This window comes from Athene noctua, chromosome 14 (genome assembly GCF_965140245.1).
Source record: "Athene noctua chromosome 14, bAthNoc1.hap1.1, whole genome shotgun sequence".
Classification (NCBI taxonomy): domain Eukaryota; kingdom Metazoa; phylum Chordata; class Aves; order Strigiformes; family Strigidae; genus Athene; species Athene noctua.
Window position 1 is genome coordinate 1722164 of NC_134050.1, and position 16727 is coordinate 1738890.

Here is a 16727-nt window from a genome sequence, read left to right on the forward strand (position 1 = left end):
TAAAAAGAGACTTAATAGTGACTTCACACTCGTTTTTGCAAATTCCTTTTCTGGTGGATGCTGTTGTATTATCTTTGTTGTGGCCTGACCCAAGGCCAGAGAACTTCGCTGTGGTGGTATAATCACACGTGTCCCTTTTGAAAGGGATATACATTGGGGTCCTTGACAAGTTCTCCCCTCCGCTGCTGATCAGGAGGTGCCTGGTGTTGGGATTTATCCTTCCTGGGAATAAGTTGGTGTTGGTGAGCATGGGGGTTGCTTCTATTGCATACACAAATGGCGCTTGTCCTCTTCTCTTTGACTTCTGTTACCTTTCCTTGTTTTTATTTTACATATTAACAAATGTCATAAAGGTCACGCTAAGTTAATGTGTTTGGGATTTTATATCGTGTACAGGAAAAGCAGGTAATAACTGTGGGTAAAGCTTTACCTTTACAACTGGCTCTGGAGTGCTGTTTGCAAGCTCCCTGTATCTTCTGGACCCCTGGAAGCAGTAGCTAATGGTGACCTATTATCTGATAACAGTGGCCTTGTTTTATTTATTTACTTTGCCTGCCTTTGCTCTGGTGTGGCTTCTTTTAATTTTCATTTTTGTTTTTAAAGCTGGTGATGTGGTTCTTCTTAAACAGCAGGTTCTCCAAAAGAGCTTTCTTAAGTCGTCTTCTTTCTTTTGCTTGCTCTGCAATTCTTAAGCTATAACCTCTTCCTTTGTATTTCAAGAAGAAAACAAATACCAGAAAGAGTAGTCCCCATAATTTAACGGAAAGATTGTGTGATTTTTTTTTTTTTTAAAGTCAATTTAAACTGAGCCTCACTAGGGTTGTTTGAATGACAGAAATGATTTTTTTTTTTTTAAGTGTTGCTAAAGACAACATTGCTAAAGAACACCAAATGTTATTCCCAGTGAACTATTCCATCCTCCCTGCCAGAGAAGAAGCCACCATACACAGTAGAAAGTTGGCTGTCCGAGGCGGAGATGATTTGCGTAATGAAAACATAGGGCAGCAAACACCATTTAAGACAATACTTGGCACTTCCTTAATTGCAATGGTCAAAGCAATTCGGGTAAAACTAAATTTACTCTTTGCACAGTTTATGGTTTCGGAGCAGGCCCATCCCTGCCATCTTGATCATTTTAGGCAGAGGCAGTGGCATGGAAACATCAGAAGAGGTTTTTGTGTCTGCAGAAACTGATGATTTGTTTGGCACTGAAGCTTTGAGAGGCATCAGATGTTCATGTTGTTCTCATAAAGTTTCACTTAGTCCTGCTAAAATATCAGTACCATGACTTGCAATTGGGGTAACGTTAGAGTCTAGATTTGTAGTAATTGTGTTTCTGGTGGTGGCACAGAAGGCCCAAAAAGTCAAACCAGTAGCAAATCCTATCACTGCCCTATAAGGTTAGTGACCAAGACAGGATACAGTGTATGGAAAAGAAATAAAATAAACAAAATTGAGGGGAGCAAGTTCATGTTAGTTCCCTCACTCTCAGTCAAAATCACTACACAATAAAACTAAATATTCCTTGCTTTGCTCCTAGTACTGCTGCTAGAGGAAGACCTTATTGGGTTTCATTTCTGTGTGGATTTAACAAACCTAATTTGGGACTCCAGGCCTCCTCTGACCACATGAGCAGACCTCCCTGCATGTAGGAGGCCTGAATCCTCCTGCTGCTCTTGTGCTGAGCTCTCTCCAAAAGCTCCAGTGCTTTCAGGCTCCAGCAAGCACACGCTGTTAGAAATGCACTCTAAAGCAGTCATGCTTTGTCCCTTTCTAGAGCTGGAATTGGCAGCGGTGCTGGAAAGGCAAACAGGCTGCTACTCTGGTCTCGAGCTGCTGAACTGGGTGTCTTCCAAAAATCACGCTTCTGGAGCAGATGATACTAATGCCTCTTTACATAGTTAATGCTTTCTCAGACTTGAAAGCTACTTGATGTTATAGATGCCACCATAACACTAGAAATGCAGAGGTGATGTTTGCTGTGTCTGGCAGGCTCAGGAGTTGCTCTGTCTTTCCTCCTCTTTATACTGGTTCAAATGGGTTCTGAACTTGTCTGTTGTCACTAGGGCTGTTTGGATTGGAAATACATACACAGATGTGCTGCTTTGAAAAGCCAGACTAATCCTTTATTCTCAAAGCAATGCAGTATTACCTGCCTAGATGTCTGTTAATGAAAAGCAAACATGTCAGGATTCTGTAAAGGTAGCCTTCCTTTATTATAATTATGCTAATGCTTTATAATAAAAAAGATCTTTCAGGTTTTAAGCATGCTTGATTTGGAAAAAAAAAAAGCACACAGACAAAACGTGTTAAAATCACTCAAATTCAAATGTCAGCCTTTCATTAAGTCTACCAGAAAGAGTCATTTCTCTTCCTCTTGGTTTCTTCTAGACTTCCACAGCTATAAAATGCCAGTGAAAGTTGGTTCTGTATGTATTCCAACCACGAGCAATGGCTATGGTCTGCATTTTCCCACAACATTATGGCAATTAGTTACTATAATTGGCTCTAATTTATTTCTGGCTCACTCATTTCTCACATTCCAATCAAAACAATGAGTTCTGAAATGCACTGAATTCTGCATTAATATCTGTGTTTTCGAAGGCATGACATGTTTGCAGATGACTTGATTTTTGTGCATGAAAGATCATGTTGCTGAAGATCAGAAGACATTATGTATTAATGCTTGATGTGAGTATATATATTAGTCGTGTAAATATTTCCCCAAGTCTCTTTCCTTTTCTTCATGAACTGTGTTAACACAAAAAGAAGGGAGGTTTTGATCTCATCTCATCAGGTGGTGGGCTCCAAACTTGTTTGAAATGGCTGGAATTTCTGATATGTTCTTTTGAAATGTGAAATTGTGAAGAAATTTGCATGTTACTATAGTCTTGAATTTGCTCTTTCAGCATTTATTCTGCAGGTAATAATTCACATCTTTGTTTTATGATTTTTTGGTGCTTTGTGTCTGTGTGCAAAAAAATATTTCAGCAGATGCTGATCACTCTGGAGACTGAAACGGTTGTGGCTGCACTCTGAATTCACAATTATTACATGCATTAATATACCAGACTAACACAGATTGCTCTGATAAAAATATATTTACTCTAAAATGATCAAAATAGTGTGATAATAACAGTTTTCGTTTGGGAAGCAATTTTCCATAAATATATACATTCAGCATATCCAGTAGGTTTTCAGGGAGTTGCTTTTTTCTTTATTAATTTTTGCTTAGGCTGTATTAGAGCATTAATGTGCACTGTCCTGGATGCATTCAAAAGTCATGTACTTGGGCTCTGTCTTGCTTTGCCAACTTCAAATTCCCTGGTTATATTTTGTGCCTGAAGTCAGAAGTGTCTGTTCATCGAGTAAGTAGTGGATGCCTTGAAAAAGTGTTTTGCTGCTGAAGAACTTGTGTAGGTGCTGGCGTGGGCCCACGGGGAGGTGAGAGAAGACGTGCTCCTGCCGTGGAGACAGGAGGAGGCTATGGTGGAGCCTGTCGCTGGGCCATGGGTGGAGAAGAGGCAGCAGGAAAGCATTTGCTTCTGGTGGTTGGAAGGCAGGCAGGCGACAGGCCCTGTTGCACAGGGAGCTGTGTGGCACCCCTTGGAAATGGGAGCAGTGGTTGTCTTTACTCTTTGCCGTGTTAGCTGCCATACCATGGGAATGACTTCTGTAGACAAATGAAGGAAACCTGAGGAAAAACCAGGAGAAAGGTGTCAAGAACTGAAATCTGTGAGATGTCAAACATCGTCTCTTTTACAGGAGTCCATTTTCAAGGACAGAAATCTGCCTGGCAGTTTCTGAGGTGTGATGAAACCTCAAAGTTTGGACAGGATATCAGTTTGGGAATGCTGCTAGAAGGCCTGTAGTCTCTTAAGGCAGGTCTGTGAAATACCTTAATGGGATGTCTTCAGTTTCAAACTCTAACACGGGCAGTCCTGCCATCCAGCCTTACACGTTTGCAGGCTCTGGGGCACAGGCTGAAGCTGTAACAGGTTTGAGCCTGGGTTTCACTCCAGTGTGGACTGGTAACCAGTGCGTAGCTGCAAGATCGAGGTTTAATCAAGCCAGTGTCATAGTTCCCCCATCCCCTCTCACAGTCCCTCGTGAGCTGTGCATGGGACTGTGCTTTCTGCTCTGTATCTCATCCCTGTGCTGCCTGGGCTCACTTCAGCTGTGATTCCACAGCGCTGGTATGAAGACACCTTCCTTCTGCCCCACAGCTTTCTTAAAGCACTGCTGTATTATAAGCAGGACTCACAAATTATTTTTTTTTATTATACAGTAAGAAGTCAGAGAGACAGTGAAGAGTGCTGGGTGTGCTACAAATCAATTTGTGGTCTGCTGACTGAATTTCTTAATGTCAGTTTTTGATGCCAGCTGGTGTTTGCTTTCACCATCAGAGCTGCCTACATATATGAGTAACTCCACTTTAAAATTGTTCATTCCTGTCATTGCCTTAGTCAGCAGCTCCATACAAGGCCAGGCAGAGTCCACTCATCCTGTGAATGAGTTATGGGGTGACACAGTTTAATGGCAGGCCAAGAACCTCAGGATTACCAGCTGAAAAGCAGGACACAAGCTAGGCTGGGGTCTTTACGGGAGGCACTGTGTTGTGTTGGGCCAGTTGCACAGTGGGGAAGGTGAACCAGGTGCCACCCTGGGTGTCCAGGCACCCGCCTCCCACTGACGAAAGCAGCACCTGGAGTTTCAGTGGTGCTTTTCACCCGAGGATCTGAAAGCCCTTTGCCAGTCCTGGATGGCTGGGGCAGCTGTGGGTAAGTACTGTCCCTGCTTCACAGCTAGGGAGTCACAAAAACGTGGTGTGTCAGAGGTGCCAAAATATCACATCCCAAATGCGGGTCGCAACACCGAATTCCAGTAGATTTCCTCCTGCTGAACAGGGCCGTCACACAGATATGCAACATGGGTAGGCCTGTAAGAAACCTGTCATTTCTTGCCTGCTTTTTCCTGAGCTGCGGGGTGGGTGCCGTGCTGCCAGGCCTCAGGGCAGGGCAGTTGGGACAGGGTCCCCTCGCACTGCCAGCAGCAGATATGAATAATTTCTTACCCCTTCGAGGGCCCAGCTGGGGGTTCTCCACCTGCTCAGCCACCAGCCTTTGTGTTTGGTGTGAGGAGCCCCGCAAGCCAGATGGATCAGGGCACTCTCGGGAGTGTTTTCTGGACCAGCTTCTCTGCAGAAACTTTCTTCCTGACCACCAGTACACTGAGGCTGTTGTGGCCCAAAGCAGAAAGGCTGATAACAATTTAAAAACTTGTTTCCTGGCCTTTGGGGATGTTCTCTGGGTTTGTGTTAGTTTTCATACTTCAGTTAGCTCAGCAAGGCTCACTTCCCCTTTCTGTTTGTGCAGGGCTCCCATTTGGTCTGACTCACCTTAGCCAAGTAATACTATGGGAGCTCTCGCTGTACCTTGCTTAAAAATTTATTCCCCTTTCATGACTTAAAACCAGCTAAAGAGGAGGAGGGATGATAAATGTAAATGCTTCTGGTTGTCTGTGATGTGGTGGTGCTGATGGGGAGGCTGCTGCAGCTGGCTTGGCTGGGGATTTTTCAGTGGAGCATCTTTGACCATTTTTGTCCAAGGCAGACAGAGGCACGCACCGAGCAGCCGCTCCTGAGTAAAGCTGATAAAACAGCTGCCCTGAGCCAGCTGGTGTCCGAGGCGCTTGGCCTGGTGCTCCCAGTGGGGAGCAGGACGTTGTTTGGCAGAGTGTGGGCTTTGTGCCATTGTGGGCAGTGTGTGCTCTGCCCGAGGTGGGGGGGAATGCATGACCTGGTTCAGCTGCCCCAGCAGGGGCTTGGCTCTGCCCAAATTTGGCTGGATCTGAGCCCTTGTCATCTCACAGTAATGTGATTTGCCCGACACTGGTTTGGCAGATGACTCGGGAGCGTGAGCAGCCCATACAGAAAGTCAGGCTGCCTTGTAAGCAGGAGATGCTATTCATATCGGTGACGTCTGTCTGTTGGCCCTGGCGTTATAGGTGGGGACACTCGGATGCTGGAGCGATCAACGCCTTATAAATGGTAATCACAGAAGGTGCTGAGAGCCATCTGCGAAGCCCTGGGTGGGTGGATGCTAAGCCCCTTTGGAAAGGGGCTCTCCTTTGCCACGTGTGCAGTGGCACGCTGCTCCCGGGCAGGTTTCTGAGGGGCACCCGTGCCAGGGACTGTCATGGGACTGCAGTGTTTCCATCAGCTAAGCAAAACCCATTCCAATTGCACTGCCAAGCATGGCATAACAGGGAAATAGGTTTCGGTGCTTCTCTGTGCAGTGCTGAATTGGCACAGCGTGTGTGAGACACCGGCGTGTAACTCAGCACCTTTCCCTCGTTAAATGGGGCCGGTGTGTTGGCAAAGCCTCTGGGACCAGGAGGAAGGACGTGATGATGCATTTATCTGTTTTGTGGTAGCAGAGGGAGCTTGCCTGCTGATAGACTGCATTTAGCAGTTTGTTAGTCGCGGAGGGGCAGTAAACAGCTCTGAGATTTGAGCTTTCAAAAATCTGAGCTTGAGCTTCTTGGCAGAGCGGCCTAGCGGAGCTGGCACGGCCCAGCCGCCCCCGGCAGCGCACGGAGGCGCAGCGCAGAATCATGAGACGGCATCAGCCCTGGATTTGGGTCTGCGCGGCTCGGGGACCCCTGCAGGGTCCCCACAGGGGCTGGCAGCGCTGCCCTGCGGTGCAGGGAGGGTTTGACTCTTCCCGGAGGCTGAGACCCCCCCAGCCCTGCTGCTCCTGCTCAGCCCGAGCAGAGCCAGCCCAGGGGCCTCGTGGCCGTGGGGGGGACCTGTCCTGGTCTTAAACTGCCTTAAAGTCACTCCAGGAGAAAACGACTGACAAAACTAACCGCAAGCTTTCCAGGGCTGTAAGGATGTCTTTGTCGGCCATTGTGCTGGCTCAGCTAGGATGGGGTTAAGGCTCCCAGCGGCGAGGGACCTCGAGGCGGGTTGTTCTGACGCCAGGGCCGGCGAGAAGCGCGGGAAGGGCCTGAGGGCCCCGCGGCGGCGCCCTCGCAGCCTCTGGTAAATCCCTTGTTCTGTTCATTGTTATTACCGTTATTGTTATCGTTGTTGTTCGTTTGTTGTTGTGGCACTGTTGTATTAAATTCTTCCTTAGCTCAGCCCCGGGGTTTGTATGTCCCAGCCCCGGCCGGGCCAAGGGTGAGGGCGGGCCAGCGGCAAGATGGCCTCGGGTCCCACCACACTCATGTCGGTAATGCGCGGCGTGTGACAGACGAGAATGACCTCCCCACTGCTGCGTTTGCCTGTCAGCTTTGCCCTTGTACCGGAGGGAGGAAGGAGAGCCTGAGGTACTTGCGAAAGCTCTTGAGATCCCCGAGTCCCCGATCCCACATGCAGAGAGCCTCCAGCTCTGTTTCTGGGCTTTGGGGCCGCTTGCAGGGCTGTCCCCGCCGCGGAGCTGGGGCTGGGCTCTGCCCCCACGGTCACTGCCCTGCGGCCTCCTTGGCCATTCCCAGGGGGCACAGAGCCTTGGCAGGAGAGCAGTGATGCTTGAGGACCTCCTTAGATGCTGGAATGCATCCAGACCACTGAGGATACCGGTACACAAAGTTATAAAAAAAAAAAAAAAAACCAAAGCCAAAAAAACAAAGAGGCAAAAATGCTTTTTAGGTTATGGTGGATCATCACTGGGTGTTATTCTGTAAGCATGTGAATTTTACAAGCCTGCCATTGAGAAAATGACAGTTGCAGTGATCTTTCAGTGAGCAGAACCATACTGAATTTGCATGCTTTTTGCTATCATGAAGCTGCCTTGAGCCTGTGTGCTTTCTGCAGGGCTCCTCAGCGTCTCCTGAGAGAGGGAGGGAAAGGTCTCAAACTCCCGCAGGAGTGCTGCTGCTGGACTTGTATATGTATACAGGGACCTCCAGATACCATCATTATATTCCTAATTAAAGGCTGCTACTTTGCTGAGCCATAAACAAGCTAAGTTTGTTTCCGAGATTTGATCATCAGCTTGAAAACAGGCCCCTGCCATGGTACCAGCCCTGCCCGGCTCCTGCTTGGCGGCCGTGCTGAGATGGGAGCAGTTTCCTCCAGCCCGTCCTCCCCTAAAGCATGGTGAAGGGGTTTTAAAGGACTAGGGCTCTGGGTGCAGCCTGGCAGTCCAGCGCATCACCTCCTGACCTTGCTGTGTCCTCCCAAAGTCTTGGGTCACTTTGCTGCCTTCTCTGCTCCTTGGCACAAACTTCCCTGAGTGGTCCAGTATGCTCAGCCGCCGTCTCTGCTGGGTCTCATGGGTGTATTCCTGCAAGTCGCCCTAAAAGCCACGAACAGGCTGAAGATGGTCTTGCTGACCTAATGTTCTCACTAATTTACCTTTAGTGAGTAGATGACTGTGGTGTTTGGATTATTGGTGCTGTGGGAAAACAATGAGGATTTTTGCTTCTTGACCATCTCTGTGCAGCTACAATAAGGCCCACCTCCAAGTTTTGTAAACCTTCTTAGTGTTGCAGAGATCTTGTAACGTCTTTGTCCCTTGCTGGTTCCATCTCAGACTCATTTGAGAATTGGTACAAAAATTGCTGTCCCAAATGCAAGGGTGAGCTGGCACGCTATTGAATTGAGGAAAACTTGGCCTGACACTTACTGCAGAATAGAAGCGTATTTTACTGGAAAGAGGTTTGCATCTGTCTGTGAGGTCTGCAGGGGCTCTTTGGCCAAGCCCATACATTGGAACAAGTTTTGAACAGCCCTGACCTCCAGGTGAGGAGTGCTGCCCCAGATGTGAGCCCTGCAGAGGAAGCTTTAGGAATACTTCTCAGTTACCACATGGCTTAGCTAAATCCTTGCCCTGTAAGGAAAACAGTCATTTCTCTCCCCATGTGAGGATGAGGTGGGTTTTGAAATACAGACAAAGGAGAAATTGTTTATCCAAATTTTTCATCGTGTTTGAGTGGGAAGGTCAGAATAATACTGGATTGTTCTCTTGAAATCACTGACTGTGCTGCTGCTATTTAAATAACTGGAGGCAGCTAAGCTCCACTCCTTACATAGAGGAGAGCAGAATTGGGAGATTCTCCCAAACGAAAAAACCCTAAAGCCGTATTATTTGCTCTCAGTGCGAGTCAGTCAAGGACTCTGATCAGGAGACCTCTGGCTGAGGAGAGACACTTGCACTGAAGAGATGAGCGGTAGGGTTTGTGTGTGGAAATGCTGCTGGCAGTCTGGTACTAAAGCAAATAAACATGCTCCAGGCTTTGGCTGGATAGGCAGTGTGTTCTTCAAAGACAGGTTGCCCACGCCCTGGTGCAACGTGCCCTTCATCAGTGTTTGCAGTGCTGTTGAGATGGCGAGGGTGAGAACAGCCTCACCTCCTCCTGCGTGCGCTGTGCCCGCAGTGCAGGGCAGCCACTGGCCAGCGAGCTTCAGCCCAGCCTGGCTCCACTCTCCATTTGGGGCCCATGGTTTTGTCACGGGGTTTAGGAAGTGTGAGGCTGGTTTTGCAGTAGCACAGAGCTGTTCTTGTTGCTTTGATGAGCAGAGCCTCCCGAAGCCCCTCACCTCAGGCCAGGTGGAGCCAGCAAGATGTCTCCAGCCCCAGAAACTGCCCAGCTCAAACAGAGCAGCCTGTGTCTGGGTGAGGGCTGTTGAGGTTTGGAGCTGAAAGCGGTGGGAAGGGAGCACCCAGGAGCCTGCTGGCTGGCAGGTGGTAGTAGGGACATCACCCTGGGAAGGGCTGCTGGGGAAATCAGGCAAGACACAGTGTGCTTGGCAGAGGAGAGGAGAAACAGGAGATTAATGAAAAAGACAATGGTGTGGGCAAAACAAAGCACTGGGGCAGTGTGATGGATGAGGAAGGATCATTATATGGATGACAGTGGAGTAAGGAGGAGGTTAACAACAATTTAAGGAATGGAAAACTTTATTTCTTAATCCCACCAGACCTTGAGACAACAAGTTAGAGTTGTGTGAGTGTAGTCCATAAAACAGACAGCATAAACACCACCGGGTTGCGTAGGCTGTGGAGGACCTGCTGCTCCTTGCTGAGCAGAGCCAGGAGGGTTGCCCTGCCTGCTCGCTTCCCCTCACCCCTGCGCAGGAAAGCACCAAGGGACATGGAGGGTTGGGAAATTAGCACCTTAGCTCCTTGGCTCGCTCATACTGACTAGCTTAGGAAACTTCAGCACCTAAAAAAATGCAAGTCAGTTGTTGTTAGGACGTTTCCACTTTAACTGGCCAGCAGTGTGCTGTAAGATACTTGCGGCTGTGCAGCCTGTCCCTGCAGCCGTACTTGTGTGACAGATCTGGTCGACTGACTGCGACCTAAGATTAACGCCTTCCCGTGTTGTCCATGCCCCGCCGGGTAGATGATTTGAATGTTTTGGCAAAGGATTAGTAGGCACTCCAGTTCAAACTGTGCTCCAGAGCAGGCGTACTCACTCCTGGAGGTCTTTAGCATGCTGAGACACAGATAGTAGGATATCTGAAGTGAGCATGATGGAAATTAAGTAAGATCTTACGCAAATGCTATTTTGAGTGACTGTTTCCTGAGGACTGGGTCCTCCTCTGATAACGTTCGGTGCTGTCCCATGGAGGTCAGTGGCACGGCACCAGTTTGCATCAGCAGAAACAGGGCTGTGCCCTTTTCTGTCCCACAGACCGGATGTCTCTTTAGCTTTAACATTGTGTGTGTTTATCTTCCAAAGTTCAATTCCTCTGACTCAGTCTCTTAGCTGCTAGTAGAAAATCTCCCATCCTGAGGAGGAAACCTGATGCAGAGTGAGAACTCTGGCTGGCCATGGAGGTGATGGAAGTGCCTGCAGCATCACAGGCTGCCTGGGTAATCCCAGACAAATGGCTTAGTCCACCTACATGCCCCTTCCCCTTTAGGGAGAGCACTAAGGCCGTTTTTGTGTATTGTGAAGAAGTAGGATAACATAGTAAGTACAGCCAGACGCACATATTTATGAAAGAACCCAAGGACTAGCAAAATCTGGTATCTTGGAGCTCATGTGGTAATTGCCACCTTGGATTTAGGAACTGAATGTCCACCTCAATCCTTCTGCAAGAGCTTGACTTTACGCAGAGAGCAGGGCTGGTGGGGGGGAAGCTGCATGTGCCTAGAAGTGGCGAACAGCTCGGGTTGATCTCCTGCCTGAGCAGAGCTCAGCCTCCAGCGGGGCTCCGTCTGCCTGCTCTGCGAGGGCCGGTTTATCAGCCAGCTCGGTGTGTGAATTGCAATGGTCACTAGGGGTGCCAGCCTGAGGTACTTAACTCTCAACCTGTGGTGTGATGGGGAGTCGGGGCACTGAGGTTTAGAGCCTGGTTTCCACCCTAGAGTCAGATTTCCAAAAAATCAGCGTCGTCCTGCCCAGCATCGCTGTGCTGATGTCTCACTGAGGACATGACTGCTGGTGCTGCAAGGATGGGTGGGTCAGGATTCGGGGAGAGCTGCGAGGCTCCCAGTTGAAATGGAGACGTACAAGGGCTGCTTCTTATTTAGCCATGTTCTGGAGCATGAATGTATGCCTCACCTTTGTGTAAGGAGGCTGAGGCCTTTGGGCTGATTCAGGAGGAATTAGTTCAGACAGCCTTTTTTATCTTTCTGTGTAAAATAAGAGCTTTAAAGAAGTCCCAGGTTTCTTTTTAAATTCCTTATTTATATCAGATCATATTTCTCCTTTTTGATACTCCTTTAAAATTAACGGCAGCGATGGCCAGCGGCGGAGTCGCAGCTGATGGCCAGTTGGATTTGTTTGCATTGCTGTGGAGAGGCAGGTAATAGTTGCCAGGCAGACTCCAGACCTGTGGAGCCTCCAGGCTTTTGTTTGAGTTGGCCACGCTCTTCCTCCACAGTGTTTACATAAATCCAGCAGCAGCTTGTCCCTGCTCTCTGTACTCAGTCCATACCGCTTTTGTTCTCAGAGACTGAAATCTCTCGCAGGAGCCTGAAGTGGTCTCCCGGGCTGCATTTCACCCTGCAGCACCTGTCTGTGGGGTTGGGGGTTCAGGCTGGTGCTGCAGGAAGGGCTGCTTTTTAGGAGAGACCAGTCAAATTGTGTAACATCATCAGAGCCGACGAAAAACCCTGACACAGGCGTCTGGGACATCTTTGCCTTTTGTTTGAGCCTGTAACAAAAAAGGGTGCAGCCTTTTGATGAGAAACAGCAGCGCTAACTTTAATCTTTTCAAATGTCCTGCAGAATGTATAACTCAGTATTTGATTTTCTGTTCACACATGGGCATCCCATGCACTGAAACACCAAGGCAGTCCAGTTTCTGCTCTGACGGAGTTGAGTACAGTGTAGTTTATTCAACTGTATATGTCACAATACAAATATCGATTAAATATGTTAGTAAGGAGTGGGTTTGCTTTCTAATCCTAGAGAGGTTTGGGTTGGAAGGGACCTTTAAAGAGCTAGTTCAACCTCCCTGCCATTGGCAGGGACATCTTTCACTAGGTTGAGGTGGATGCTAATGTAGGATTCTGATTTTAAACCTGATTGCTGTGAATTCGAACTTATCTTGCTCAGAAAGGATTCAGCTGTCTAACAGATTCCTGAGAGGATTAGCTTCTATGTGTAAAACTCAAAGGGAGATATTATGATTAAAAAAACAAAAAAAAAAGAAAGAAAATAAAAAAGAAAAAGAAAAAAACAAGCACAGGAATGTAACTGAAGAGAGAGGTGACAGTGCCATCCATCGCTGTCATCCGGTGGCCTGGATGACATCCTGAGGTCCTTCACCAGCCCCGACTCTTATGTCTCTAATGACTGAAAACTGGATGTGTAACAGGCTGTTGCAGAGGGACTTGCTGACTGGAAGTCTGGAAGTCTGTTCACATTCAGGAACCACGCCGGGAATAGTTTTAGGTAGTCTGTCTGTCTGTGGGTTTCGATGCTCTCCAGCTGTGTGTCTGTTAGTCATAAACATGTTTTCTCCTCTTTCCTGTTAGCGTGGCAGGGAAAACATTAATGCATGGGATGGGAAGGGAGTATGCACTGAGCATGCAAGCAAATAGCAAAACTGACTTTCTTTAACAGCCGCTTGCAGTGAGCTTGGGCAGTGCTTATTGACAGCATGGGTACAAAGTTTACAGGCAGAGCTGGCAAACTCTTGCTTGGTTGTGCTTGCTCCGATTCTCATACAAAATGCAGCATCTTTTGTGGAGGAAGTTGAGTTGAAGGACTTTGGTTTTACAAATTCGTTCACAAGATTGCTTTGCTTCTGGAGAGTAGAAATGGCATGTCAGAGCTCATCCCAGCTCTGGGGGAGAGGGAGCCGTGCCCAGGGTGTTTCATGCCCCTGCGTGAGGGAGGGCAGCTGTGCCCCGCTCACCTGTGGACTTCCACGCTACCACCTGGACACCGCTGGGTTTACTCTGCGCTGCCCAGGAGTGGCTTGGGGTTGGTGGCCCGGCTGGGCCAAAGAAGTCAGGACTGTGCCACGGCCCAGGGACAGATGCAGGGACTGCGGGCAGGGAATTGCTGCTCGGAGGGTCCTGTGGGCCAGCGCTCGGGCTCTGTGGTGTATATATAATCCTCCTGCTCTTGACATATTGGTTTTCCATGTTCAAGTCATGCAAGCACTTGGCATTCAAGTTAGAAACCCTTGCAAGGTGGAGGACGGGAGCGAGTGCGCTCCTGCAATAAATGGAGGAGCTGCAAGTTAAAGAGGAGTTTAATTGATGTTTACTAATAGTTTGCTCTAACAGATGAGAAAATAAGCCATATCCCAGGTCCGATTTTTTTTTCAATTTATACAGGTGTAAATTAGAAGCAACGGCATTGAATTAAATGTGGTAGGTGAATTGAGCAAAACCACTCTCCCGGAGCTTGTCATTGGTCCCCTCTGCACTGAGTCCCAGGGGAACTTGTGCAGCTGATACATTTGTATTGGCTTGTGCAGGAGGTTAGGGATAGAGGATGTTGCTCAGAAATTAAGGTTTTCACAGGGAGAGATGATCTCCTGGCTTTAGCTCTGCCTGCATTACCTGGGGTGAGTGAGGGAAACTTGGCTTAATTCTTTATTCCTCCTGTTGAAGGCAGTGTTTAGGGATGGTGCTGGTTAACTGCTGTGATGCTGCTGTTTGTCTGTATTTGCTGCACACGCTCAAAAATAACCTGAAGAGCCTGTGTCTACTTTGCTCACTCCCACTGTCCTAAATTGACCTAAACTTGCAATAAAAGGCTAAAGGTCCTCCCCTAACACCCTGCTATCACCTTTGTGCTTTCCCAGACCACTGCTTGCCCATGGCCGACGAGCCCATCTCCCCGAAGAAGGCGAAGGGCATCCCTGAGTGCCACACCATGGAGAGCTGGTTCTCGCCCCCTTCCCCCGAGTGGGCCACCGTGAGGGTCATCCCCGAGGAGGAGATGACCGAGCACAACCTTCTCGCTGTCCGAGTCATGGTCACCAGTGATGCAAGCAGGTACTTTAAAATACAAGTTAAGCCTATAGAAAAGGCCTGTAAGAGCAGCTTGGTTTTCTCTCTAACTCTAAGGAAGAATATAACAAAATACAGTACTGAATGTACTTACAACTGGGGGGGAAAAAAAAAAGAAAAAGACAAACCGCTCAGAATAACAATTGTTCTTTACCACAGCCGTAAATCCCCCAGACACATGACTCACTTTGCAGGAAATCTTCAAACATTTGCATCCCACACAGAGGCCTGAATCAGAGAGAAAAACATTGCCCTGATCAGCCCAGGTTCAGCGCTCTGCGTACCAAAAAATGTTGGTTCAGGGATTAGGGCAGTGGGTGTGTTGTGGTGCATCCTGTGACGTGGCCACCTCCCACCTTGGGTATCATCCTGCAGCTCTGCACCCCAGGCCTCTCCCAGGGCCTTTGAGGACCTGCCCACCCCTAAGAAATCTGAAATTTTATGATCCTTGGGGACCTGTCAAAGGAAGCCCAATTCCTGTGTACAAATTAGAATATATTGGCTTTCTGGGCAGGATTCTGTGGGAGTTCATTCCATCTAAAGATTAGATTGGTATCTTCCAAGTAAAGTGGTTTTCCTTATTGAGAACTAAAAAACAAGAGAGGTAATGAGGGAAAAAAAAGGCAAACCCAAATCCAACTGTTGCTCGGTAAGGAATCTCATTCAGTTCCTTGACATCTTTTAAAAACCTACTTGTGGTGCTGTGTGTAGATTGTGGAGAGCAACGCTTTTAGAAATGCAGCTTTCTGCTATTCCCTGTGGTGGTTTTAAATGGTGTTCGTGCTCTGCCACATGGGTCTGGGTGCTCTTCCCAGGAAGGATGAACCTCTCTGGGGTGGTTCTCCCACAGAGAATGGAGAGCTCGGGGAAGGGTTTCCTACCAGTTTGACAGACCCCCCCTGCAGAGCATGTGCTTGTATCCCTTGCTAATACCCTCTGGCTCGTGGTGGCCCCGTGGCGCCTGGGCAGCAATGAGAGCTGACTGACCCCTCTGATCTGAGGGAGCAGGTCCCTTCCCCGGGTCGGCGAGGCCCTGGCTTCCCTCCAGCGGGATGTGGCACAAGGGGTGATGCCACATCTGTCACTGGCATGGCTGGTGCCAGCAGCTCCGAGGTGAGCCTCCCGCTGCTGTGGCTGCTCAGACACCCTTCAGCCACACTGCTCTGGCAGGGCACCCCCTGCCTAAAAAGGGGGGGCCGAGAGAAACAGCAAGTGGCAAATAGCACTACTGAGGTGACTGGAGGGGACTCACTGGGATGGGGAAACCGACCAGCACAATGACACAGCTTTGCAGTTCAGGCTTTAGGTACTTGTGAATAATGACCACCTATCAAGCAGAGATCATAGGACAAGCTTCATACTATAGCAGTTACATCCTTGCCAGCCAAGGAAAATAAACATTTTGCCTCTTTAAAACAGAAATATATCAATCAATGTTAATGGCATGTCTTTCTCTTTTTCTTTTGTGTGGCACTCTGCCCAGTCTCAGTGTGGTATCTCCCCATCCACACAGCATCTCAGCTATCAAAGACTTCATGTATTTATATTTTTTATATATATCTGTATGCTTGATACAGCTTGAAAGACACCTAAAAAGTATGTGTTAGTGGTGAAATTTAAGGCCACTCTGATTCAGCCTACTGAGAGAGCAACACACCTGGAACTGTGCTCCTATCCTTGCTGCCTTGCTGACCCTGGCCTCCCAGCACTGCTGGCTCGATCTGAGAGAAGCAGGGGTGCAGGACTGGCAGGCACTACCCTCATGGCATTTACTCTGGCTTTATACTGTCTGCAGCCTTTCCTTTAGCTCCTCTTCCTCCCACCTCCTGGGTTGTGCCTTGGGCTGTTACAGTAAATTTTTACTTTCTACAAGGCAGCACTATATAAACATGAAACAGCTTTTTCCTGCCACACCAACAGGACTACTCATGGCATCAGCTCCTCTTTTTTTAAGGTAGAGCTATTAATCACAATAAATCTATTAATTAGGTTAGCAGTATTGTTTGCATTAAAACCAGGCCAAATGGGATGGTGGCACGCTTATTTATGGCAGTGGGAATGCGGTCACATCAGAAGTCCTGAAAGAGCTTGCTCCCTACAGTCTGATCTGTAGAGATGAAAGAAATCCCATGATTATTGAAAAAAGGACTAATAATCACCTCAAAGAGTCATTCTCCGGCCTAGAGGCAAGGTCATGATGTGTGTGGCATTCACATGTGTTTGTGTGGCATATTTTTAATTACCTTTAAGGAAGGGTATGCCGAAATCTGCCTCTGATCAGCTCAGGTGCCTCGT

General features: G+C 48.2%; 1 protein-coding gene across 1 annotated transcript in view; it reads left to right on the forward strand.

The window, feature by feature from the left end:
* Window positions 1-16727, forward strand: part of MICAL2 (microtubule associated monooxygenase, calponin and LIM domain containing 2) — a 128666-nt gene that overhangs the window by 78809 nt on the left and 33130 nt on the right. Inside the window, exon 26 of the mRNA XM_074918467.1 lies at window positions 14225-14417. Within this exon, the coding sequence (XP_074774568.1) occupies window positions 14225-14417 (193 nt within the window). The remainder of the gene's footprint in view (window positions 1-14224; window positions 14418-16727) is intronic.